Source organism: Micromesistius poutassou (genome assembly GCF_964030765.1).
Source record: "Micromesistius poutassou genome assembly, chromosome: 9".
In the NCBI taxonomy this organism is placed as follows: domain Eukaryota; kingdom Metazoa; phylum Chordata; class Actinopteri; order Gadiformes; family Gadidae; genus Micromesistius; species Micromesistius poutassou.
The window spans coordinates 7,667,001-7,692,383 of NC_140279.1; the positions used below are offsets into that span (position 1 = coordinate 7,667,001).

A 25,383-nucleotide genomic window follows, 5' to 3' on the forward strand; every position below is an offset into this window, starting at 1 on the left:
TGTACCTTGTCTACCTCGATGACAAAGGTAAAGTGAAATGAAGTAAGTAAAATATGAGTCACTAAAAACCGAATGGCACCTCGCAAAAGAATGCCTACAAAATGATTACAAGAGTGCTCGTTGAGATAGACACCAAGTATTCCATTAGAGTTCGGGGTATTTCTTGCATCCCTAGTACGGACATCATAGCAGAGGCACAGAGACCGCAGAGGGAGAGAGCTGTTCCAACTCCTTCAACTTGTCAACAAATGCACGTGTACAGCTGTCCATGATCGTTTTACCACAGTGGTGTAAAAGTGAACTGCACTCAGAAACTGTAGGGGCACCCAATCGCAAAAATACAAATTCTTACATTTTGCTGCTTTTTGGTTTAGTGTTGCTGTCTAATTTTGATTTAACTTTGAATAGAAAGGTATGATGATGTGAGTTACCTCACTGTCTGCTTCCGTCGCTCCTACCGGCGTTTTATTCTCTGGGACTTTGCCGAGAGAAGCCTGACTACACCCAGACTTGTCTCCAGCGTTCACTCCGATGGCGCACAAGTCCAGCTGTCGGTGGAGGTCCACCGCGTGGTCCGCCTTGGTCTTGCCAGCCAGGGTCCGTCGACTCAGGGACATGTAGTGGAAGCTGTCTTGTTCACCGTTCAAAACATACCCATGGAAGGATGTTCTGCAGAACTCCTGCAGCAGAAAACAATGCATTTTGCATCATCAACTGCAGTCTTCCGTCACAAAAATGTTCTTCTGTGATATGGCAAAAGAGGGCTATAGTTAAACTTCATCCCGACTATTGACTTCTTTTTAGTAATTATACGGACCGGAATTGCCGTCAGTGCTTGGAATACATCTGTTACCAACTGATACAGATATATTCCGCTCCCCGTGGAGCACAATATAAGTCCCAGATTCCAGATATGTTGGGTAAACTTTCACGGATGCGGCAGCACTTACCTGTCTGAACTTCTCGAGGGACTGCTCTGGGCCAAAGACAAACTGCAGAGGGACCGTCTCGTGCTGGCAGCACATCCGCCCGCTGGACCGCACCACGTGGTCCGCCACCTTCTGCAGGACGGCCGAGCTGATGGCCTGCGAGCACCTCAGTGCCGACACGATCTCGTCCTCCAGGAGCCAGCGAATCTGGAACATAACAGGTGCTTTTCTTTTACCAGGAAGACCTCTTCACAGTCAGCTTCTTCACAGACAACTCTTTGATAATCCCCCCCCCCCCATGTCAGAAGTCAGTCCTCTTGTCTGAGCGTACAAAAAAAAAAAAACACTGACCTCTTCCATTGTAGCCAGCAAAGCCAGTTTCTGTGGCATTGGCAGTTTGGACAGAGAATCTCCAGTGACCCTGTTGAAAACACCACAGGGTCATATGCTGTTCCATATTAAATACAGTATTGAGACTGATGGTCACTCGCTGAGGTAAGGCACCCGTTAACGTTGGTTCCTCTGAGGTCGTCCAGCCCACACATCATCTCCTCATCCGAGCGGTATGAGGAGGGCTGTCCAGGGGAACGGTTCAGAGACACACTGCTCTCCGAGGTGTACCTGCAGACATGACAACCTTAGCTGGAATTGTGGCCACAGTATTCCGTTCAAGAAACGTACCGTACAAGAAGAAGGTTTGGTTCATTTGGGATGGAATTTCCAGCCATTTGCCATGAATTGTTGAAATGTTACCGTCGTCATGTTGAGGTAATACTGTTGTTTTTTCATAAATATGCTTAACACTTTTTGTTGAATATTGTTCTTCTTTGAGCCCATTAACTAAGCCGATTATATAATTCCCTTATAATAAGTAGCACAAAATTTAATGGAAATCAAAAGAATCAAATGAAACTAGCACTAGCAGCAAATTTTCGATCCCGGTCAATCAACATCTTTTCATCGCTTTTGATATACCTGTTGTGATGGAAGTCTGCCATGACTTCAATTTCGGGTGGTAGCGTCAGGACAAAAATGTCCAACGTAACAGAGAGCTCGTTCAAATCTACAATCTGAAGGGACTCTGCGTTGTCCAGGCAGGATAACACTTCAGCTGGGATGAAGACAAAATCAGCACAAAATTAGCACAAATACAACAGGGTCAGAATACAAAAGAGATCGCTCATCAATATAAAGACCTGAACATCTGATCTAATCGTTTATCAATTGTGCATCTATGTGCCATTTTTGTCATACACATGTTTTTATATATTTCAAACATGAATGGAAATAGTTAGAAAGAGTTACATTACATTTGTAATGGGGGGGGGGGGGGGGGGGATGGTGGTAGTGGGGGGGTGCTCCTTAACAGAGCAGCGTGCTCACCCAGGCAGGTGGGCAGGGTCTGTATGGGCGTGGACCCATGGCAGCTCTTCAGGTTGACGGAGCAGGTGAGGTGCACGAACAGGGGTGGCATCTCTTGTGACGTGGCCTCGGGCTCCAGGAGGGAGTCTGCGTCCAGGATGCTGAAGGAGTCCTCCTCGTCCTGGTTGACGGTGTCCGAGTCCGACGGCGACCTGTCGTCCCCCTCGCCCCCGCCGCCGTCCGACTCGGCGCCGCCGCCCTCCTGGTACTCCACCTCCAGGTCGGTGTCGCTCTCCGTCACGATGCAGCAGCCCGACAGGTTCTCTGCACACAGCACAGACCACGGATCGCTCAATAATGAAGGACGCTAAGTAGCCGCAAGTTCAAGTGTGCACAATGTACACAGTCTCTTGTTTTCCGCACAGCCCGCCGTGGTTCATTCCTCGCAGAACTCCCACTGTAAAGTGTGCTATACTGATTTGTGTCAAATAAATCTGGTCAGCTGGAATCAGTGGATCATCTATTAGTCTCATTCAAACAACCGATACTCATTTGGCAACAAAGACTGTTCAATTGGTATAAGGAATTGGCATTTTAAAAGAATTTGAAAGCTCTGAAACCACAAAAGTGATATAGCTTTGTTTGTCCTTGTTTCAAGGACAAACAAAGCAGCTAGGCAGCAGCTAGCAGATTTTGCCCATAATAACATCGCATTTCCCATCCCTCTACGTCTGTCTATTTATTTTCCTTTCATCTAGCACAGAAATGTGATTTAGAAGAATCAGTATCACCATCCTCAGTGACTTGATCCGGTTCAGACATCAATTCTTCACTGGGTCTCCTCTCGCCTCCATCAGAATCCTTCTGTATTACAGAACAAACATGCTGCATGTTACACGCTAAACATCTGACTGGCAATAGCATGCTGACTGAAGCAAAACAGCAATATTAGTATCATATTGTGAGGGGACAAGGCGGCACCTGGTCAGCACCCACACTCCTCCACGCATCTGGCAGATCAGAACCTTGGCTAGCTCCACTACCTGGGGCTATCCTTGCCAGTAGCACCCTGGCTAGCTCCACCACCTGGGGTTAACCTGGTCGGCAGCACCCTGGCTAGCTCCACCACCTGGGATTAACCTGGCTGGCAGCTCCGTGGCTATCTCCACTACCTGGGGTTAACCTGACATTTTCGTCCTCCCAGATGGCTTTCATGAGGTGTTGGAGCATGTTGGTGGAGGTTTCAATGTCGGCCTGGCTCCACTACCTGGGGGAAAACTGCCCAGCTCTCCTGGTATTTTTTCTCCCTTATTTGTCTTGGCACCCAGATGGGTGCTCCACAATGGTGCTGGATGACTGTGGGAGAATTGCTATACCCTTAGAAGGATAATAATCAATATATTGCCTTAGATGCCATATGGATGAGATAAGCAGGGGGAAAAAAAGAGTCTTATGAAGAGACTCTTGCATCTGAGAAAAGGTCATCGGATGTTCTGTGCCCCCAGTATGTACTAATATTCAGGCCTGGGAACCAATGGGACACAAGGCAGTCTCACCAATAAAGCCCTAAAGTTGACTTCAGGGCTTTAATAACAAGATATGTGAACGACACATGCATGACTGTGTGTGATACAAAGTTAGAGAATGTTAAGACAAGAACCTGCCCCTAGCCAGCTATTAGGTCACCACTGTATTATATAACACTTTTTTTTATACCACTGTATAAAAAACATCAGTGGTTGACAACTTCTCAGATATGAGTGCATGCTTAATTCAGTTTTGTAGCTTCACCCCTTGGTTGGTGCTGGAGCCATGCATGGGGATTGTTTGATAACAATGCTGGCTTGGAGTTTATGGCCGGTATCACAGAAGCGAGAATATAAAAACAGTTTGCAGTTGTGCTCTGCATTTGTATTACTTTGTTAACATTCTAAATAGAAGTCTTCAACTTTATTCTGCGGTTTCCTGATCACTTTCCTTGTTAGCGTCTCCTTGTTAAAGTGTTGTTTAGACTTAACAAGACACACTCCCTATGTAAAGCGCTTTGGGTACCTTGAAAAAGCAATATATAAATGCAATTCATTATTATTATTATTACTACATGAGATTAAGTAATGTTGCTAAATGCTAACCCTTGCCAACAGCTCATGGACACGCTTCCCACTCACCTCATTCTTTGATGACGGGGGACAGTAGAAGAAGTAGTGGGGGCTTAAGGGCACCATCTTGAAGTACTGAGATCCAATTTCAGTAAACTTGTCCTGGTGAAAAGAAGTTGTAATGTTTAGTTAAATATGATATATATATATATATATATATATATATATTAGTGGTGGGCATAGATTAATTTTTTTAATCTAGATTAATCTTGGAATTTATCTAGATTAATCTAGATTAAAATGGCTCATTTGAATTCTGCCGAAGGCATTCATAATATGTGTGTGCTACCTAAATAATGACTAAAAGTAAGTCTTTGAGACCGGGTTTCTCAAGCCAGGTGGCGCATTAGACCAGGGGCTCATCTCCTGTTTCCAAAATGCATCACAAACTCAAACACGGGAAAATATAACAGCGCCGGGGCGCGCTCTCGCTACAGGTCCACGGGACGCTCGTCTCCGGTGCGAGGAAGATTTGGATTATTACAACAACAACACCAATTATTTTGACGCTCTGATGTCACGATCACCCCAAAACGTGTGATCGCTCACCCAAGTTGTTTCTATTATCATTGCTACATTGTCTCCAGCATATTATGGACAGTATATTTTATTAAACACTCAGCTTCTGGTTAGTTCAACTTTGAGAATAGATTAACGGCGATTTTTTTTATCGCCCGATAAGAGTCTCGCGTTAACGCAGCACGTTAACGCCGATAACGGCCCACCACTAATATATATATATATATTTACACAATTAAATAACAAAGATCCACATAAAACAAGAGGTTGTGCCAGAACGCTCACTACACACTACACACTGGAGAGGGGAGGACGTTAACGTGAAATACCTGTATGATTTTGTTGAGATCAGGGTGCACCTCACACGTGTGCTGCGTCCTAAGCAGAGACAGAAGGAGGTCTTGGCTCTTGTTGGTCCTGTTCTCCTCCAGGGTGGCCGGAGATGCTGGCTCAGTGGACGGTTCTCTCCATGGTCCTTTTCCTTTCGTCACTTCAACACTAGGGAGAACCATGTACGATATATCTTAAAGATAGTGCTCAACATATTTTAATACCGAAAGACACAGAGCCTGTGTCAAGTGTATTTCAAGCATATAAGGTCTGTTTCATTATGATTGGAGCCTTAACATTACCTGGGTGAGGAGGAAGATGTCCCATCTTCCTCTGCCTCACCGATGACCAATGTCGGGGATCTTGTGGAATTTTCCGTAATTTCCTCACTTTGAATGTCAGCACTTTCCTGAAAGTCCCGGACATGGCCACAGAGGGTCTGCAGGAAGGATGTGATATCAATCTCCTGGAGGGATTCCTCACAATAGTCCATGGCCGTCAGGACGTCCTGGGAGCAGATGTTATAGGACTGCTGCAGGCTGCGGTACACACCTGCAGGACAGCAGTAATAATGATGACAAAAAAAAGGTGAGGTAGGTACGATTTAAATTTGATTGTCATTTCTTAAAATACCATGTGAGAATATCTCTTCAAGGTGACTGAACCCACCCCTGTATTTAAGACTTCTCCTGGCTAATTCTGATGTTTTTTTCGGTTGCATACTTTCAAAATGTCGCTATTCTCTGCTCTCAATTGCAATTCTCAAATCCTACCTATAGCGCCTTTAACTATTACACCTTTTCACTTATAGATCCGATCCTGATATTGGAAATAGTAGGACGGATTAGTGACCTTTGACATAGCTTTGGTGGTAATGCTCCTGGAGAAGACTGCAATAGTTGGCTAGCTCTTTGTGCTTGTGAGACTGGGTTAGAGAATCTGTCCAGGAAGACATGCTGCTGCGCTCCTGAGACAGTGACCTAGCAGAGGACACAAAACAAAACGTTCATCTCAAACACAATTAGGAATTGTCACTCTCCCCCTTGATTTGTATTCAACACGCTGTTGTTGCTTAAAAAGGTATGATAAAGATACCTCATGGCAACACTTTGAAATACTGGCTCTCTGACGACAATGCCAGAGCCAGTATTTTCTCCTTTATAAATTTCTGTTCTGTTTTTGTGTGGGCCTATGTGTTATGAGAGATATTGCGTGATATGGGGAGACTACTTTTTCCAATATTGTCAATGTGACATATTACACCTTTAAGTTTCCCAACCTGGGGTTGCCTGTTATGCATGTGGAGTTGTGGGAGATAGCGGACTTCTTATCTATAGATAGCCGATGCTCTTTTATACTTGAGATTGAGGTTTGTTAGGAAGTTTGTTCAACCTTCATGACACCTTTGAATTTGTAGCCACAAGGCAACTGCTAGTTTGATGTGCATATGTTAACTAGGACATAAATACTTAAATACTAAGCAGATGTTGAAAGGGTACTTATATATAACACTTATACTACTTACACTACTTATATATAACAATGTGTGGGGAGGCAGATGTGCAAAAAACGGGGTCCCAGGCTAAAACAGGGAATTAATCCACTAGATAACAGACCGCTCTTGAACCGTCTTGGCTGCCAGGGCACACTATACATTTGAACCTGTGTACTTCACATCTCATAACTATAAAAATTGTTAAGGCACAGATGACAACAAATCATGTGGCGACCATTGCCCTAATTGGTGAGGCAGAAATGATCCTCATCATCTCTTAACATCCATAAGCCTCACACCAGGTCGCATTTAGCAGGTTCAAATGTCTGGTTGCAACGGCCAAACAGATTTTGGATTGTTTTTACAAAATGTATAATTTTACAATGAATGTGATGATGATAATATTCCTCCATTCCATCTTGCAAATGAAACTGTATTTCAAGCTTCAGAATTAGCTTTATTTAAATCCTGACTGACGGAGATTGCGTGTGTTTCGTATTGTTCTGACTAAGTTAACATTATTTGTACGCTACATAGTAAAAGTCTGAAAATACGAACACTATTATGGTTAAGCGATTAGCAGTTTCCAACCAAAATATTATGCTACGATCTGTAATTGTACAAAAGTATAGATATTGTAGGACATTTGACGCATCAAAAGCAACATCCCCCCTATAGTGGAACCATGTCAGGTTAAGCATTGTATAATTAACCCATAGCTCTGTCCCCACGTGCTGTTGCCTTCCTTCTGCCGGTACCTCATGAACACGTCCCGGCTCTGTCGGCTGGAGGTGGGGTGGACCAGTTGGTCCTTCAGGTGGTCCAGAGAGACGTGGTAGACGTACACGGGGCAGCGTAGGTGGCCTCCGTGGGCTGACCTCTGCTGGGATGGAGGCCTGACGTCACTCACCTTGGGCTCCCAAAACTGCACTCCCTCTTTTTCTGGCAATGCTACAATCCAAAGAAGACAAAATATGAGGTCAAAATCATAAAAAAAACACTCATAATGAATTGTGAAGAGTCGTTATATTGGAATATATTTGGTGGTATTATAACTAACTAAATCCCCACACTTTATCAAAAATATGGACAACTTAACTGGACCTGCACTAACATACTTGCTCCAGCAGCACACATTCTCGGTACAGCATTGAAAGTTAAATGTTTGTAATTTCGAGCACGTACACACACACACACACACACACGGCTGTACGGTATGGACAAAAATTTATATCACGGTATGATTTGAGGCATAGACGGTACGGTATTATATCACGGTATGTTAATTTTATATTCTAATTTCGATATAAATGCTTCTGAAGGGGTAAAATACTGGTTAGGCAGCTATTTTTGTATAGAAGAAGTATTTTATTAAGTTTTAAGTTAACATTTATTGAGCAAAACTGCGATAAAAAAAAAAGCTAAATCTTTTCTTTTTTTTAAGTTACTTCCAGTATGGATAGTATGGATTTCTTTCTCCACTTGGCCGCGTACCTTGCCGTATAGTTTTGGCATCTCAATTTGGCTGAAGTGTGTGTGGGCAGGTAACGCGTACCTGGGGTCGAGTGTTTTGACCATCTCTTTAAAGCCCTTCAAAATCCATACTGTAGCGCAAATTCACACCGGTGTACTTTCTATACCGTTTATACCGTACACCCCTAACACACACACACACCTTTTTTGTTATTTCCCTTTTCTGCAAAAGACGATAACAGGAGAGAATATCTTCCAAAATGTTCAGGTACAATCCCATGACTTGAGTCCTTCTTGCACTCTACTCTAAGACGAATACGGCTCTCCTGACCTGACTGGGGCCTTGGGGTTTCAGTCTCCGAGCGCCTCCTTTCCCTGCTGTCCTGGTGCAGGGTGAGGCTGTCTGGGGAAGGCACCTCACCCTCCAAACCAGGGGACGCCCCGCGGGAACAGTCTGACTGCTCCCCTCTGCTCAAGTAGAAAGACAGGGTTTCGGCCTGGGCTCCGCCCACCGAGTCAAGGAGCGTCTCATTGGTCTGGGTCACGTCCACACCGCCTTCCACTTCTGTCCCCGCCTCCGAGGACATCAACATCACAACATCTGGGGATGAGGAGACAGCAGCAGATGACAAAGAGATGGGATTGGGGTAATTGGGGAACTATTCGGCTGTTATACATTACACACAATTAGCCAACAGGCATGTTAAGCCCCTGGAAACATAGGATCTAATTGTTATTAATATAATTTTATATGACACCAACCTAATCAGTAATATGTTTAGCAATTAATGGGATTCTTTGATGACTATTAGACATGTATAACCACCTTTTGGATGTGATTGCTGGGGATTTCATTCGACTAGGATTTTCCTTCAGAGTAAAAGGGACTGAATTAGAGCTAAAGAGCTAAAAGAGCGCTTTATGCATTAGAGAAATGTGGGGCTTCTTGCCTGTTAATGCTGTGGGGAGGAAGGTCAGGAGGATCTGCTGGGAGCTGATGTACTTGGCGTAGCACCTCCACTGGGGGGCAGAGTAGCTCTGGCCCGGTTGGACCGGCTCCTCATCCACAAGGTCTACGTTACTGAAGCTCTGAGGACACATACACGCAGATCAACACGCATACACACACAAATACGACAAGCTAGCCCTGCATGGTTGACTCCACCGTTGGTGTGTGAATGTGTGAATGAATGGATGCAAGTCACTTTGGATAAAAGCGTCCCTAAATGTAATGTAAATGTAAATACCCACCCAAGTTGGATTCAATATCACTATTGAAGTATATTAGTTACAATATTGCAAAATGTGTTGGGGTGGTGATACATTTTTAAAGCATAATAACTCAACCATAGCATACAACTGATTCTAGGTTAACATCTAAAGTTTGATAGCAGACCAATCATGTTGCTGGAGGCAGGGATCTGGAAGCAAACAGCAACTCGGCTAGCACTAGTTAAGCTAAAATCCTGTCCGGACACCAACATTCCTAGAAAAAGTGTCCATAAAAAGGTTTCGAATCAAACTGTCGCTACTAAAAATACACACGTTGAAATCCCTTCTGAGGGCTCATCCACTCAAATGTGTTTCTTAGGTAGAATAGGAAGAATTCTCCGTCAAGAAACAGGAAACAAGTCGTAACTCCGCCCCTTGCAGTTTCTGGTTTCCAGCCTGGGCTCCGTGCAGTCTCCCCCGGATGCCCTGCCATAACATAGTAGGACTGCTGGACATGAGACCAGGCTACCTGTAAAGTGCTTGTGGAGCCCGTCACCTCCTGGCTGCTGCTGATGGTGTGGAAGGACATGGTTGTATCTTGCCGGTCTGGAGTCCCGAGGTACTCCTCTGCAATGGGAAGCAAATAATAATAAGAAGAAGAAGAAGAATGCAACAAAAAAAAAGAACGCAACCTCAATATAAAATTAAAACTGCGAGCAGTGTTGAAGGTGCCAAGCCTGAGCCGACCACCGCCCTGCTGAGCCGACCGCCCCGCTGAGCCGACCGCCCCGGCATTGCGTCTATGAACTGTGGCGATTTTAGTGACAGGCCACACTGTGAATTTCCATTAAAAGTGGCGAACTTTGACGGCACGCCACGGACACGCCCTTCAACGTACAGTCACAAATAGCACAGCGTTTATTCAGCACCACTTCATGACTGTACGGACCAATTTTGAAGCAGATCTGATAAATTCCCTAGGAGTAGTTCGTTCAAATACAACACGAAAAAGTGAAAATGGCCACAGAGAGCGAAAATGAAAAATGAAAATAGCTGACTTCCGGTGGGATTTGGGGCATGGGTCCAAGAGGCTTTTCTTTAGGTATTGGCACGTTATATGTGCCTACCGAGTTTCATACATATTGGTGAAACGTGGTGCAGGGGCTGCTTTTTAAAGTTTCTGTAGGGGGCGCTACAAATATGACAAACACGATTTTTGGTATGTGAGCTACAGGGACCAGTCTACACGTGTCCTGTGAATTTCATATTCATAACTATTACGATCTCCGCAGAGTGTAAATTTGTTCAAATTTGATAATTTTTAGCCTCTGGCGGCCATTTTGTTTGGTCGATCAACTTAATTTTACTTGAGGAGTTGGAACTTTGGACCCCAATAGCCAATGTGTTGGTCGCGCTCAAATCAATGAACTGTGGCGATTTTAGTTACAGGCCACGCCCATTTCGATGCCACGCCCCATTTGAAAATATGTTTAGATTGAGTTTAGATTGTTCAGAATTTGATTCTGAACAACTTTTGTATTGGGGTCAACATCATAGGAGTCCAACTTGATGTTGATATGAGCAATTAACTATTTTCGCGGTTTAAACCACGCCCGTTTTAGAACTCAATGGCTCATGGGTGCTCTAAACTTTATTCTACAGACTAATCTTTATGTCAGATTGATGATAATGGGCCATAGATGATATGGGCTAAATGATTTTTGTCAAAGTCGAAAAACCTGGGATTGTTAGGCAATTTGAAGTTTTTAACTAAATTCAAAATGGCGGAAAATATGACCACCCGGAAGTCATAGGTTCTTGAGGCATATTTGTTCAGCATGTGTATATGCATTTGTGTGCAAAGTTTCATGAGTGTAGGTCAAACCGGTTACGAGATATGCTTGTGTAAATTTTGCATTTTTGGGCAGTTGGTATAGCGCCACCTTTGGGTCGGCAAATTTTGGGGCAACCTCTACGCGTCTAGTAAGTTTTGTAAAAAGCGAGCGATCGGTGTAGGCTGTGTAAGTCAAACGCGTCGGAATAATAATAATAAAACTAAGAATTACAATCAGTTGTCTTCGCACACTTTGTGCTTGGCACCTAATAATCATGAAAAGGATGACCCAGTCAATAGCTTCCAAAGGAACTCTGTGTGGCCAATGTCAAATCAAAGGGTATTCCCTAAATTGTTTCTATCGCCAACACGAAACAACCATACACACACAAAATCATCAACATCCATCTAGAATATATCTGTGGAGTACAGGCATAGCTTTTCCTCTGTTACAGTCTGTATCTTAATAAATATGTCAATAGTAAGGGACAACCATATTAAGTAGACATATGATCATCTCGAATGAAGCCACAAGTTTCCATTTAAAGGGGACCTATTATACCACAAGGTGTGAGTGTGATGAGCCGTTACAAGCCGTTTTGAAAATGTGCTGCTTCTGACATCACCGGTGGGTGTGTCCACCTAGATGTATGACAGATAGATGAGCAACGTTTGCTACAGTCCACTGGGTAGGCTGGTAGACGGCTTGTAATGGCTAATCACACTCACAACTGGTGGTATATGTCCCTGTTAAGAAAAGTATGACTTTATTCCCATAATTAAGAACTTTCACAATATATTCAGTTATTGGTTTGCTGCTGGTTTGGGCGTGTATTTGCATGTATTTGGGCCAAACCCAGCTTATTGACTAATGTAGGAGACACGTAGGTTTCCCTGGTGTGTATTGACACCCAGGTACTTTGTGCACACACCTTTAAGAATGGGCAGAGAAAACGGTGCAACGTGCCCCTCCCGCTCCCGCTCCAGGATATTTTGAATGAACAACAGATGGTCACTGTCAGCCAGCAGTATCTCTCGGTCGCTGAGGTCCTGCTCCAGACTGCTGTGGAAGAGGCTGAGCAGCATATCATTGGGCAGGAATGAGAGGCCCTGGTTTGCATCCTCATTCTCCACTGCAGAAAGGGAAAAAAATTGTTGATTCACTGAAATAGAAAGGTGTCATCAGTCAACTTTTAATGAATATTTAATCTTAATTACTAAGAGCAATGTTTAGGCATTGATGTACAAACATGACGCATTGGAGATAGAATAGACTGCCTAAAAATCTAAAATAAAATAGATTTTCTATCAACAATTTTGTCATAATATTGATTACGACCATAACCTACTCTTAGAAGTGATAGATAAATACAGATAAATACAGCTTCAATGACAAGCACTTTACCTTTGCCAAACATGAGGAAGAACAGCTCTATCTGCTGACACATGGGGAGCAGCTGGATGAGGTCAAATTGAAACGGAACGGTTAGAATTCTGTCTTCAGATGCCAGGAACTCTCCTTCCCCTATGAAGTAATACATAGAAAATAAATACATACATATACATTAGGGATGCATGACATATTATATATCTACCAGTATTGGCCAATAATAGCTTAAACACCTCGATATCAAATATATACCTGGACTGAGAAACATAAAAATACTTAAAATGTAGAGATATATTGGATTAAATGCATAAAAAATGTAAAACTTTTAAACATCCTTTAAACATTCCTTAAAACGGCACTGTAGGTAAGATTTAACAACTTTAATTTGTGGGAAATGTTTGTTGAAATATCCAGACTAGTAGACTGAGCGCCTGCCTCTGTATGAGACACTTTAAATTGTAGACAATCCCCGGCTAATTTCTAACCCATCAGGGCATCTCTTCCCTGATTGGTTGGGGGAATCGTTCCTCCCCGGCAATCACAGGTGCACAAATGCAACACAAAAAATTAAGGAAGGGAGTTGACGTTTTCTTGCGTTGTTTAAGATGTAAATATTTCCCTGTTCTGCTCCATCCGTTTACAGCTCCTGAGTCGTACCTACAGCAGCTTGAAACGTGGCCGCTTACCTCTACCATCGTGGAGGTCTGCTACTATGGGCTGCATCTGGTCCTTGTTCTGACACATTTGGCTCAGGTACTCAAATGTCATCATGGTGGACATGCAGGACAAATCCTTCGGGAAGATCTATCAAAACGATAGCACGCATGTACATGCATAAACACAAAGTACAAAGCTCTGAAGACCAAAACATAATTTGTTGATTAAGGGAGGTTGCTGCTGAATGTATGTCCTGATGCTAGACTATTGGCTGTACAAACAATGGGTAAGAGGTCATGGACCCAGGTTCTGTGATGAAACATAGTGAGGTGTTTCACCCTATGGGAAGCGTCTTGGGTGTGTCGACCATGGAGCTCCAATTATCCAGACAATTTTTTCTTGCATATTCTTCTACGTGAATTGAAAGACGGGCAATGTTGGTGAAACATGTCACTCTGTTTATCTAAGGACCTTGGTTCAGGACTAGTTACCCATAGTTTACTTTTTTTCAAACTATGTTTGATGATTCAGTCTATGGGATAGGGACAGCTCCTGAAATGCTCCTGAAATGTACCTACTGAAGGTCATAAACAACATTCACCAGAGAGATCTGGCCCAGATATAAATGCAAAAGACGACACACACAAGCTGACCCACCGCTTGAGGGATCTCTTGGTACTTGAGGCCGTGGTAGTGGTGATGCTGGTCAGTGGGGCTCAGCACTGTCCCGGTCTGCGGCTCCACCCAACACTCTGTCACCAGGTTCAGCTCCACATCCGCATCGATGGCCTCCACCTCTGTGTCATTGTCATCGTCGGTGGAGAAACTGGCTCGCAATAAATCCATATATCACACACACACACACACACACACACACAAGAGTGACCGGTGGTTCATAAACCCAAGAGAGCATTTCAATGCTGTCACTACCGAGCTAATAGTAGTGCACTCTCTCATTTTGGTAAAACATGCACCGTTCACAAAAGGAACCATCACTATTATTGCCTTACAGAATGAAGAATGTGAGCAGACAGAGGCCAAAACTTTACAGTAACAAAACCCATTTATGGAGGCCAATCTAAACTCTTATGTATCTGTTTAACAGGTAGCTGTACCTGTCTTTGGTAGCATTGGAGTGAGGCGGGAACAAGATGTATTGAACCATGCATGAATGACTCTCTTTGTCCAAGTCCAAAGATGTGCCCTACAAAAACAGCAGGCGAGTTACACATTACTATCCACAAACATCTCCACATTATTTACATTCACAAAAGAAAAAAGTGCATTGAAAATGAATAATGATATACTGATATATTTTGTACACGACTAGTAAATAACACCAGTGCTACAATACAATAAGTATACAGTAGTCCGTTGAAGAGATGTATCTAAGGTGCCACGCAGGTAAGACGCGGCAGACTAGTTAACTGCTGGATGTATAGGGTGTGATGTGCTTTGACGCACACACTGACAAGAGCTCAGAGAACCAAAAGCGCAAGACAGCAGATTGACATGCATCCCATTTCAATCAACTAAAAAGGTGAAAGCATTGATCATAACTTCGTCGGTCTACTTCTTTTCCATTACCTTCATTGGAAGCTCGAGAACCATGTTGACAATGCCCTCTCCACTGGCCGCAAAGTGAAAGCCCTCTGACAACCTGATTCTGGAGACACAACAGACCGCATACCGTTGTCAGTGATGTGCTCAAGCTGCATCGGTCATCCGAGGAGAGGGGGAGAACTCACTCAGACAGAATGGAGAGGATGTGACCCATGGCCTGGATGGACACCACGGGGCCCTGGCTCCTCTGCATGGCCCAGACCCAGCGCCGGTGGTAGAAGTAGCGGGACAGCGAGGCCAGCGTGGACGAGGCGGAGCGGCTGGCGGCCACGTTGAGCGGGGTCCCGGTGTTAGGCACGTGGGCGGGGTTCTCCATGTTGAACATGAATGGTACTTGGAAGTCCAGCGGTAGCTTGTCATACCTGTGGGGGAGGTGAGCGTTTGTCGTATGTGAAGTACTTTGTGTAACGTAAACGTTCCAACTTTCCACTCTTCTATGAACAGGTAGATCTTAAAAAGAGAGAACTAAACATTGATCGTCAGTTATCTTATGAGAAAATGACCTTTTTGGGTTTGGTTACAAGACGTGCCTGTGACTATCATCTGTAAACCTCAACAGACCCATGGATCCCTGAAAGGAAGGCCTTTGCATCTGGATTAGATTTGTATGTAAATAAGAACAGCAGAGAAAATCTCTTGTTAACAAGGATTGTTAACAAGAGATGTTCTGTCCACATTTAAAGAGCTTCAGAATTCTGGACCAAATGATTTAATTAAACATTTAACTTTAAATTGCTTCATTGACGTAATAATATTGTACATGTGTTTAAATATACATACAACATAGATCATATTCAAATAATTAACATATTTATACTTTTAAAATATATATATATTTATATATTTTCAAATTATATTGAAACTATTTAAAAGTGCTCTTTCTAAAAACTGCTTTTTATCAGCCTTTGGTGTAAGAGTACAGCTGCTCCATGCTACCATCACACGCAGGCACCTTATGAGCAGTCTCTCCAGGGGCTTGTTGAGCACCACCACGCAGGGTCTGTCTGACAAGGCCAGCTTGGGGACAGGGAGAGAGGGCGACTTGGAGGGCGACGGCTGGCCAGGGAGCTTCCTCTTGGTCTTGGGAGTAACCTCCTTGATGTTTTGAACACGATGAGGGAAACGCAGCTTAAGGATCTGGTCCCGGAGTTCATCCACAATCTGTGGATTAGTCATGTGAAACAAAGAGGCTGAAGATCTGGCCGGCATGATACAGCCAGACCATACAGAAATACAGTTACAGGTCAACTATTAAGATTATAATTTTTTATATATTATTTATTTATATATTTATTTCTATAATTTTTTAACTAATTTAAACTAGTAGTCATAATTTTTAATTTAATTTTTTATTTTTTTTTATTTTTTTTAAATATATGAAATTAAATTAAATTAATACTTACTACTACTTTAATGAAATAAAATGGTTAAACGGGACATATCGAAAAATAATAATATGGAGATGAATTACCACTGAGATTCTAACCAAACTAAGAAAGAATGTATTTGATCTATATTATCGGAATTAAATCACACTATCCCCATTTTCCCCCTACACATTAAGGCTCAGTTACGGTTCCACGTTGACGCAACGCAATGACCACTCAGTCGCTTCGACGCAGGCGGGAACCTGTTTTTGTTCTGCGTAGGGTTTACGTCCGGTTTACGTTAGCGGACCAATCACAGACCTTGCTGCTGGGTCGCCATGATGCAACGTTACAATTTTTGGGAGGCATAACATAGACGTACGTGGAACCATAACTAAGTCTTTAGTCTATACAGTGAGACACCTACAGGCCACTAGAAGAACTACACATACTTCTCTACAGTGAGACACCGACAGGCCACTAGATGAACTACACATACTTCTCTACAGTGAGACACCTACAGGCCACTAGATGAACTACACATACTTCTCTACAGTGAGACACCTACAGGCCACTAGATGAACTACACATTAGTCTCTACAATGAGACACCTACAGGCCACTAGATGAACTACACGTCTGTTGCTTTCACATAGGCTTCACCAACAGGCGCTCATGGCTACCGCTAGGAACCATAAGACAACATTCAAAACATGATATTCAGATATAATACCTACAGCACACTTTATTTCCTGGTAAACTGTGATCTTGAAGAGGTTTGACAACGTTCGACAATATCTAACCCAAATCTTGTTAGCATAGTGAAAGAAGTACATTTGAGGGAAACATTGTGCATATGCTCAGGTTAAGGGTCACCTTGTTCCTGATGTGGGCCAGAGTGCCGATAGGGAAGCCCAGGCGCAACACCATGCAAGGGGTCTTGGAGATCAGACGCACCAGGTAGAAAGAGGAAGGTGGGAGTTCAGGCGAACTGGAAAATAAACATTTAAATCCTTTTGTTTGTTTTACAGATAGCAAAAAATGTATATGATGTTAGGGAGGACCAGAGACACCCACACAAACAAACATATTTGGTTCAAGTAATCTGAAGGTGAATTGCTTATTTTCCTTCAATGACTTCTCTATGATCCATTCAGACTCCCAACTACTAGTTCAACACACACCTGAGTCACACTTATCAAGAACTCAAGAGGCTAGCAAAGGTTTACAGCCGTTTTTTATGCGTTTCTCTTGTGTACGGCCACTGCCACTGACTCACCTGTAGATGACTTTAATGTAGGAGTAGCCCTCAACCAAGACAAAGCTGGTCCAGTCTTTGAGAAGGGATGTAAGAGCGGAGTGGGAGATGCGACACTGAATGGTGCTGAAGCGCCCATTGTTTCCGGGGGTGTGAACGTGTTTCGGTACAGGCCTGCAAGGGAGACGTTGTCAATGCCGGACAAAATAACAAAATAACCGGACAAAAAATCCCTACATATACTCGAAAAATAAATTGAATGCCCGAAATGAAATACTAAAAAAGGCTATATTATGTGGAGCTGTGGCTATGTTGCCTATGTTTTCTGGTTAGCAGCCTCTAGTGGCTTGAGTTGTAACTACAGTTGTGAGGAGACAGTTACCAGAAAAACATTTTTATAATAGAGGTAAAAAATATATATTTTTATGGAGTAAATAGATAGAGTAGAAATGTTTCAAAGTGCAGGTTTAAATCACTGTTCTAAGAGGTCTTGAAAGAGCTTACATGTCATGCTCCAGGATGATAGTGATGCGGTGCATGTGCAGCCACCTCTGCCAGAAGTTGGCATCCATGGAAAGGATGGGCTTCCAGTAGGAAGAAAAAAGTGAACGGGACGAATCTTTGGATCCACTGTGCTGCAAGGACAGAACCTGGAAAAATGTATGATTTTATCAAGCTGGATGAACACAATTTAGCAAATGGGATCCAGCCTAACATGGGAGAGAATTAATTAATTGATTAATTAAAGACTAACGCCACTACAGATACATTGAAAACAACAATTTTTAGTTGGGTTTTTGTTTGATTTGTTTGTTGTTGTTTGTTTTGTTTTAACCTTTGCACAGCCTAGAGGTCTGGGCCCCATTTCCCGATAACGATGGATCCACGCTCGTACGATCAATCTTGCGATGGATCTTACGATGCATTGTAATTTTTTCCGAGCGTTTCCCAAAACTCCTCTTAACAACGAGCATGCACTGCTCTTACGACGTCGTAGGCTTGTAGCTGTCCACTGACACAGTGCTGAAATGGGCTCGGTAGGAGGGGGAGACGCAGGAATGTTGTTGGATTAAACTATTTTGTGGCAGCAAAAAAATATCTCCCCATCAAGGCCAACAGCAGAGTAGCCTACAAAAAGAATAGACTAATATGAATGCTACAAATATTAAAACACAATTGATAAAGTCTAGGCCAACATCAGTCCTAATCCTGAACGCACAGTGCGTAGGCCTACATTGTTTCACAGCATTTTCTCCCCTGAAATAATTCCATATTAAAAAAATAAAAAATAGCATGCGTCTGTGTGACAACTATAGCATTTATTTAAATGTGCTGATTTCTGAAACATGCTTTGCGCCGTAAAGAGGGCAGACTTTCTCTGATTCCGCAGAAGGTTTCATTCATTCATTCAGTGATTGGCGCGCCTCGCACTCTCTAGTCTAGAAACTTTGGTGTCAACATTAAAAATGCAACGTTCCATTCATTCATTATCATTCAAACGCAGAGGCATTGACACAGCTATTGCTGTTGCTGGTCTAGATCGATTCCTGCCCATATTGTTGGGCAGAGGTATGATGGTGCGGGCAATGTAAGCAAAGGCACGCATCGCAGCACAGTTTCCCGCAGCAGTCTACGTTCACTGCAGAAACCACGCTCTCAACTTGGCGATTGTGCACTCCACTAAGGTCAGGGATGTTCGTAACTGTCTAGACACGGTCCAATAAATAGTGAACTTCATCACAGCCTCACCAAAGCGCCTACAGTGCTTTATGGCAAACAATCGCAACAAAAAACGCCTGCAGAAATTCTCCGACACCCGCTGGTCTCAGCATGATTCATGTATGTCTTCTGTCATTGATCGATATGAGGACATTTTAACCACAATGGTTGAATTAAAATCAGAGGGAGACAGCAAGTGCAGCTCGCAAGCGACCTCCCACATGAGCAATGGAATCATTCGATTTTATTATATGCCTTGTGATAGGGTTGCCTTGTGACGTGGCGTTTGATCGTTACATTTCGACTGTGCATTTTAAATTGCTGCAGTAAGTTATATTTTTGTTGACTTCTAACATGTCTCTGTCTTTGCTGTTTAAATCTAACAGTAGTCTACGAGTAATATATTGGCGGTAACCACTGTTTTTGGGGTATTGCGAAATAGCGCCAGCTGGACATTTCGTGGTATTGGATGACGTGTTTTAATAAAACACATCCAATACCACGGAATGTCCAGCTGGTGACTCCACTGAGGCTATAGTAACGATGCTCTTAGCGCTCTACGAGTGCCCCTGGAGCCGTCGTTAGCTACGAGGGTTTTAACGACGTCGTTACACTACAATGCTTTCGGGAAACAGTCTGAAAACTCTGCGATGATCGTACGATGGACTTTACGACGCACGTAGGCTAACGATGCTTTCGGGAAACGGGGCCCAGCACAGTAATCTTTCAGACCCATAGCACTTTCACACTGGGTTAGGGTATGAAGCTAAAACTGGGTTAGATTAAAGATGGGTTCTCTAAACTAAACCAGAGGTGGACGAATTGATGGTGATATTATAGAATATTGGGTTGAAATAAAATGCATGTTTTCATGTGTGTGAATCATGCATTTGATTAGTTCAGCAAGATAGCGTACCGGTGTTGTTGACCCCGGAGGTATGTAAAAGAGTGGGACTCCATTCTTGGTGCTTTCTGGGATCATGTAGTTCTCAGGGAGAGAGTTGAAGGCCTGCAGGTGCACCAGCATTTGATCTGTCTGGTTTATACTTGAAAATGCAGAACATGAACAAGAATTTAAACTAGTAGTCAGTACATCCAAGGAGTTTTGACAGTGTATTAAAAAAGTTCTAAATCCTGGCCTACGTATGAAATGGCGTTTGTAAGTAGTTATCATATTTAAGGGTAAATTTCCCTTGATAATTTGGCAATTCTAAGTTATACTTGATACAATAAATGTATACTTAAGTAAATCAATCAACTCAAGCCAAAGAAAAAGCTAAATCCCACATTTGTTCAAATTAATAAATGATTAAATATTGATAAAGGTGGTAGTCAGGCCTAGATGCCAGGGTAACTACCCCTACTCTCCTGATGAGGGCCATTGGATCTTCAGTGATCGCAGGGTTTAACAACGGTGCTCTTCCACAGGACAGAGCCCCTATCTCTGTCCTAGGGCCTTGGGGGATTATGTAGGCCGAGTGATGAGGGATAAGCACCCTCGAATGGCCCACCAACACAAGCACCATCTAGTCTCCCATCAAAGGATCCAGCAGGCCCGCCTGCTTGGCCACCAAACAAACCAGCAGTGCTAGGCGGGTACACCATGGTGATAACAAATAAAACAAAAATAAACCATGGAACTATGGCACTATGCTCTGGTTCAGACGGTTCACCTCTGCAGAGTGTTCCAGAAGCGCCGGATGACAGACGTGCGGTAGGGGCTGGTGATGGGCTTCTTCTGCGTGCAGCTGATGTCATGCAGGATGTCGTAGCTCCCCTCCATGATCACCTCAACCCTGGTGTTGCGCAGGTCAGGATCCAGCGGCCAGGCAGCAGCCGCCAGGTACTCTATGCTCATGTTGTGTTTCCATAACAACACCAGCTTCACCTCCAGCTGACTGCCACCTTCCAGCGTAAGAAATGAAACCTCAATGACAGACAGAACAGTGGAACAAAGAGCAGGATGGCTCTATGCATGTGAGCTGCTTTGGTTGGTGTTTTCACATTGTGTTTCCTCATTTGAACAGGGTCCCTGTTCTAGACTGGAGACATTTCAGTCGATAAGAGAGGCATGGTCTATGGATTATTTGAGTCTGTGCCTGAGACATGACAAAGTCCCACAAGGCAACCATGTTAGGCTATGCGGTGAAGAGCAGGGTTTAATTGATAGATATTTGGATATCTTTACAGGGTTCAACGACCATGCAGAGGAGAGATGGCCTTTAATTCCAATTCAATCAAAAAAGTGATTAAAGTGTTAGCTGGTGTTTACTGGTGGGTCACGACCGAGGGCATTTTGAGTGGGTCGCAGAGCATATGCTGAACCTTAATCTTTAGAAAGAATCCATGAATAAACTAAAATGTCCATGTTACTTCATGTTTTATTGGCTTACTATTTCCCCCATTTTTTGCAGATTTATGTTCCCTCAATGTTTTTTAACAATACTGGCAACCATACAACATAATATTGATTACTGCAATATTGTTAAATACATTTATTTTTGGGTCCTGACTTAATGACACATGTGGGTCCATAGGCTAGAGCAGTTGAGAACAATTGCATTAGATGTTTAAAACCCTGAATGGTATACAATTGCAATGTGTTATTCACATTAATGTTTAGTGTTACCTTTGGTTAGGTTGATCTCCCTGATGGTGTAACCCTCTCGGAGTCTCACAGAGACCACACTGATGAGGTGGGCGTGCACCTCCTTCTCCGTGTGCTTCTTCCTGCGCATCACCAGGGCTGGGTTCCCACTGGTGGACACCAGGTGCTCGTTGAACAACTTATGCTGGCTCACTACGGAAAGGAAGGGATGCATTCCAATAAATACATGGTTCAGGGACATATTATATATATATATATATATATATATAATATATGGCCGCGGCCTTACGTTGTTCAAAAAACTCCAGCCAATCAAATAAAATAACTAAGTGATGCTCTTGCTCATAATTGCCCTTGCCGAATCCGGTTTGAAGCAAAGCAAAAACAAACGTTCTTCTGAGAAAAGCCTTGCATGCTAATTTGTGTTCATCTTTAAACCTTGTTAATCTACACTCTTATTGGGTGCCACCATTGTTTAGAAGTTCTGCAGACTGCGGCGCTCCTTGAACTGAAACTCCTTCCTAATAGCACAGATTTACATTTACATTCAGGGCATTTAGCAGACGCTTTTATCCAAAGCGACTTACAATAATTACATACTGTATGTAAGAAGAAGGAGAAACAATATTTCGCTGTCGGTACAGTAAGAGCCAAGTGCCAAGCACCAACAATTGCTAGATTAACACATTCCCCGTACACAACAGTGATAGCTAGGATAAGATGCTACACAACCAAGTACTATTTTTTTAAGTGCTGGGACGTACAAGATACACATAGGAGGGGTGGGTGGGGGTGGCTATACAGAGTCTAGGTGAACTCTGAACAAGTGTGTCTTGAGTCGGCAGGGTACTATTTGGCAGATCGGTCCTATTATTTTCTATCTTTCCTTCTCTCTTTCTCTCCCTCTCCCGCTCTCTGTAACAGTAGTCCTAATGCCTCTAGTGCCTAGGATATAAGCCAACATAGAACATTCTAGTAGATGATGTAAAATACATGGCTCATATTATAGAACCAGACGTCTGTAGGTTATATCAACAATCTTTGGGTAGCATCATTGCATTGACATTTCAGACATCATGAGCATCACAATAAGGCGTAAGAGTTATTTTGTGTTTAGAACTGTCTCCTCACAGGCCTTACCACAGAAGTACTCGGAGAACATGGACTCTGTTGTCTTTAGGAAGGAGTAGCTGAGGAGGGCCTTGTGATAGGAGTTCATCTCCAAGCTATCAACGTCTACTTCTGGACAGCTGGCTAGGTAGGAGCCGAAGCTAGCCAAGGATATAAACTTCATAAGTTCCACATTTGGGACATAACCAAAGCTGCAGTCGTAGGAGTATGTGCCGCCTACCTGTTAATGCAAGGTGTAGAGCACATTGTTAGATCATAGCATCCAGCAATGCCATATCCTCCCATGCATCCAAATACAACTATTTGAAAAGTGTAGTATATTTACTGATCTTCTTAAATTGTTACGAAAAGATTGGAATGGAATATGGCTCTAATATATCATCGACATGATACATCAATTATATATTTTATATTTTCTGCATTTTAATAAGCATTCTGTTGCTTACTGACACAACATGTACCTGAACAAAAGAACAGGCAATGGTTCCACTGCGGAGCTGGTTCAAAAGAGTCTCGCACACTGCCACATCAGGCACGCTGGTCACTCCATCTGTGATGATGATTATACCTGAAAGGTAGATGGTGGCTCCTTGGTTAGTAGCGGTCATCGTGTATGTGGAACAAAAGTTGAACACAATCATTTGTGAGATGGGTCCTTTAGTTTCAAGGATAAAATGGTTGGGAGTGAATTATATCTTCCATTTCCTCCCATTACAATTTGTAGGAGCATGCTGGAACCACGAGAAAATCAAACATAACTCTAGCAACCACAAACTAATGCTTGCACAGTGTTTGAACCAACATACCTGCACTTGAGTTGGGGGGCAGCAACTGAAGGGCCAGAATCCCCTGGCGAACCATACTGACCAGTCCTATGTCAGCCGGTACCATGGTAATACCCTGCTTCTGGTGGAACTGGCTGTCCAACTTGCAACCATCAAGTGATGAACTCAAAAGAGGCCGTTCAGACTATTGGGAGAAAAAAACATGGAATAATGGTAAGATGTGAAAAGTAAGTCGTAATGTTGTAATATGGCACTAAAACATCACTGAAACGCAAAAAATCATCACTATATGAAATTGTTCTTATGTATAGCATTACACGTCTACTCACTGATTTACCAAAGCAAGGAAACATTTAACCCTCTATAAAAAGTACCAATATGAATAGCTCGATTTGCTGTGGTTACGGAAATATAGTTAATTATATTATGTAATAACGAATGCATTTAAATATCTGACCTGCTCATGCTGCTGCTGCAGAACCTCTGCAATGTTGTTCTCCACTGCTCTGAGCTGGTGGTACACCTTATGCAGGAACTGCGTTAGATCTGTGCAATCAAGCTGGCAACATTGAACCAGTACCTGTTGGACAAAGGATTAAGTGGAACAGTTGTTTAAGAGGAAGAAGAAGAATGTTAATGCATATTTGTGCTTGGTCTCAAATCCTGGGATTCAAGGCAAAACGTACAAAACACCAAGGTTTTTTACCTTCTGCTGTGCCTCAAAATGCTTTGACATTCTTGTTAACACTATTCATACAAAGGCATGCATATGAACAAAGAAGAATAAAAAGGACTCACCTGGTGGGAACTAAGCCCAATGATTGAGGAATAAGCCAGGATTGTAATGAAAATCTTTGGTTGGAAAACTTGACTGGTGCCAGGAACTCGGAAGGGTCGAGCAAGACCAGCAAGACATTTTGAAAGGGCATTGAAGACTTCATCAAATATCAGCTTTCCGGCACTGTCATCCTGTAGAGTACAAAGCAGTGGTTTATTTTCAATCCACAAGGATCAAAGAGTAAACTAAAGCAAACAGTAGTAAAATAAACAATTTCCAAACAAATGCACTCAATTTGTTAACGCTATTAGTTTTTAATGGGTAAGGCAGCCTTTACCACAATCCCAGTTGAAGGGCTGAGGTCCAGTTCAATGACAAAGCGGTATCGGCGGGCCAGGAACATGGCCCGGGTGGAAGGTATCAACATACAGGGTCGTGCTGTTGGAGGCTGGTCTGGCTGCCATCCTTTGGGCAAGACACTTAGCAGGTCAAGCTCGTTCTCTGAGTGTAGCTGTAGATGATGTTTTAGTGTTAGTTAAACAGACACTTTATGAAAAACTGAACAAAAGTACAGACTGTGCACATTTTGTCTGTTGACAACTTCTATTCGCAATCAGTAGTTGGGGAGATCTAACATTGAAAGAAAGAGCATTGTTTGTGCGTTTCATTTTATAAAAAGTGTCTTTATGCAAACAAGTGTTTGGTAAGATAATTTGCATATACCCACAGAATTAATTAAAAATGAGCTCTGATTG

The 25,383-nt window shown here is 42.9% G+C and overlaps 1 protein-coding gene across 5 annotated transcripts in view; it reads right to left on the reverse strand.

The window, feature by feature from the left end:
- szt2 (SZT2 subunit of KICSTOR complex) overlaps window positions 1–25,383 on the reverse strand; it is a 54,295-nt gene that overhangs the window by 27,211 nt on the left and 1,701 nt on the right. For 4 of the 5 annotated variants that reach the window (XM_084472459.1, XM_084472461.1, XM_084472458.1 and 1 more), the window contains exons 3-37: window positions 24,966–25,139; window positions 24,649–24,819; window positions 24,308–24,430; window positions 23,872–24,034; window positions 23,527–23,633; window positions 23,075–23,285; window positions 21,956–22,126; window positions 21,000–21,231; window positions 20,243–20,372; window positions 18,112–18,257; window positions 17,629–17,781; window positions 17,226–17,340; window positions 15,936–16,144; window positions 15,109–15,345; window positions 14,948–15,026; window positions 14,476–14,564; window positions 14,018–14,186; window positions 13,390–13,507; window positions 12,719–12,838; window positions 12,246–12,446; window positions 10,009–10,106; window positions 9,218–9,356; window positions 8,599–8,868; window positions 7,553–7,745; window positions 6,152–6,279; window positions 5,602–5,851; window positions 5,299–5,467; window positions 4,460–4,552; window positions 3,083–3,155; window positions 2,313–2,615; window positions 1,905–2,040; window positions 1,434–1,550; window positions 1,281–1,350; window positions 951–1,136; window positions 432–680 (exon numbers count right to left, since the gene is read on the reverse strand). In XM_084472459.1, coding sequence (XP_084328585.1) covers window positions 432–680; window positions 951–1,136; window positions 1,281–1,350; window positions 1,434–1,550; window positions 1,905–2,040; window positions 2,313–2,615; window positions 3,083–3,155; window positions 4,460–4,552; window positions 5,299–5,467; window positions 5,602–5,851; window positions 6,152–6,279; window positions 7,553–7,745; window positions 8,599–8,868; window positions 9,218–9,356; window positions 10,009–10,106; window positions 12,246–12,446; window positions 12,719–12,838; window positions 13,390–13,507; window positions 14,018–14,186; window positions 14,476–14,564; window positions 14,948–15,026; window positions 15,109–15,345; window positions 15,936–16,144; window positions 17,226–17,340; window positions 17,629–17,781; window positions 18,112–18,257; window positions 20,243–20,372; window positions 21,000–21,231; window positions 21,956–22,126; window positions 23,075–23,285; window positions 23,527–23,633; window positions 23,872–24,034; window positions 24,308–24,430; window positions 24,649–24,819; window positions 24,966–25,139 — 5,592 coding nt within the window. Of the gene's footprint in view, window positions 1–431; window positions 681–950; window positions 1,137–1,280; window positions 1,351–1,433; window positions 1,551–1,904; window positions 2,041–2,312; window positions 2,616–3,082; window positions 3,156–4,459; window positions 4,553–5,298; window positions 5,468–5,601; window positions 5,852–6,151; window positions 6,280–7,552; window positions 7,746–8,598; window positions 8,869–9,217; window positions 9,357–10,008; window positions 10,107–12,245; window positions 12,447–12,718; window positions 12,839–13,389; window positions 13,508–14,017; window positions 14,187–14,475; window positions 14,565–14,947; window positions 15,027–15,108; window positions 15,346–15,935; window positions 16,145–17,225; window positions 17,341–17,628; window positions 17,782–18,111; window positions 18,258–20,242; window positions 20,373–20,999; window positions 21,232–21,955; window positions 22,127–23,074; window positions 23,286–23,526; window positions 23,634–23,871; window positions 24,035–24,307; window positions 24,431–24,648; window positions 24,820–24,965; window positions 25,140–25,383 lie in introns of those variants that run through there. The other variant, XM_084472462.1, reaches the window with a different exon arrangement.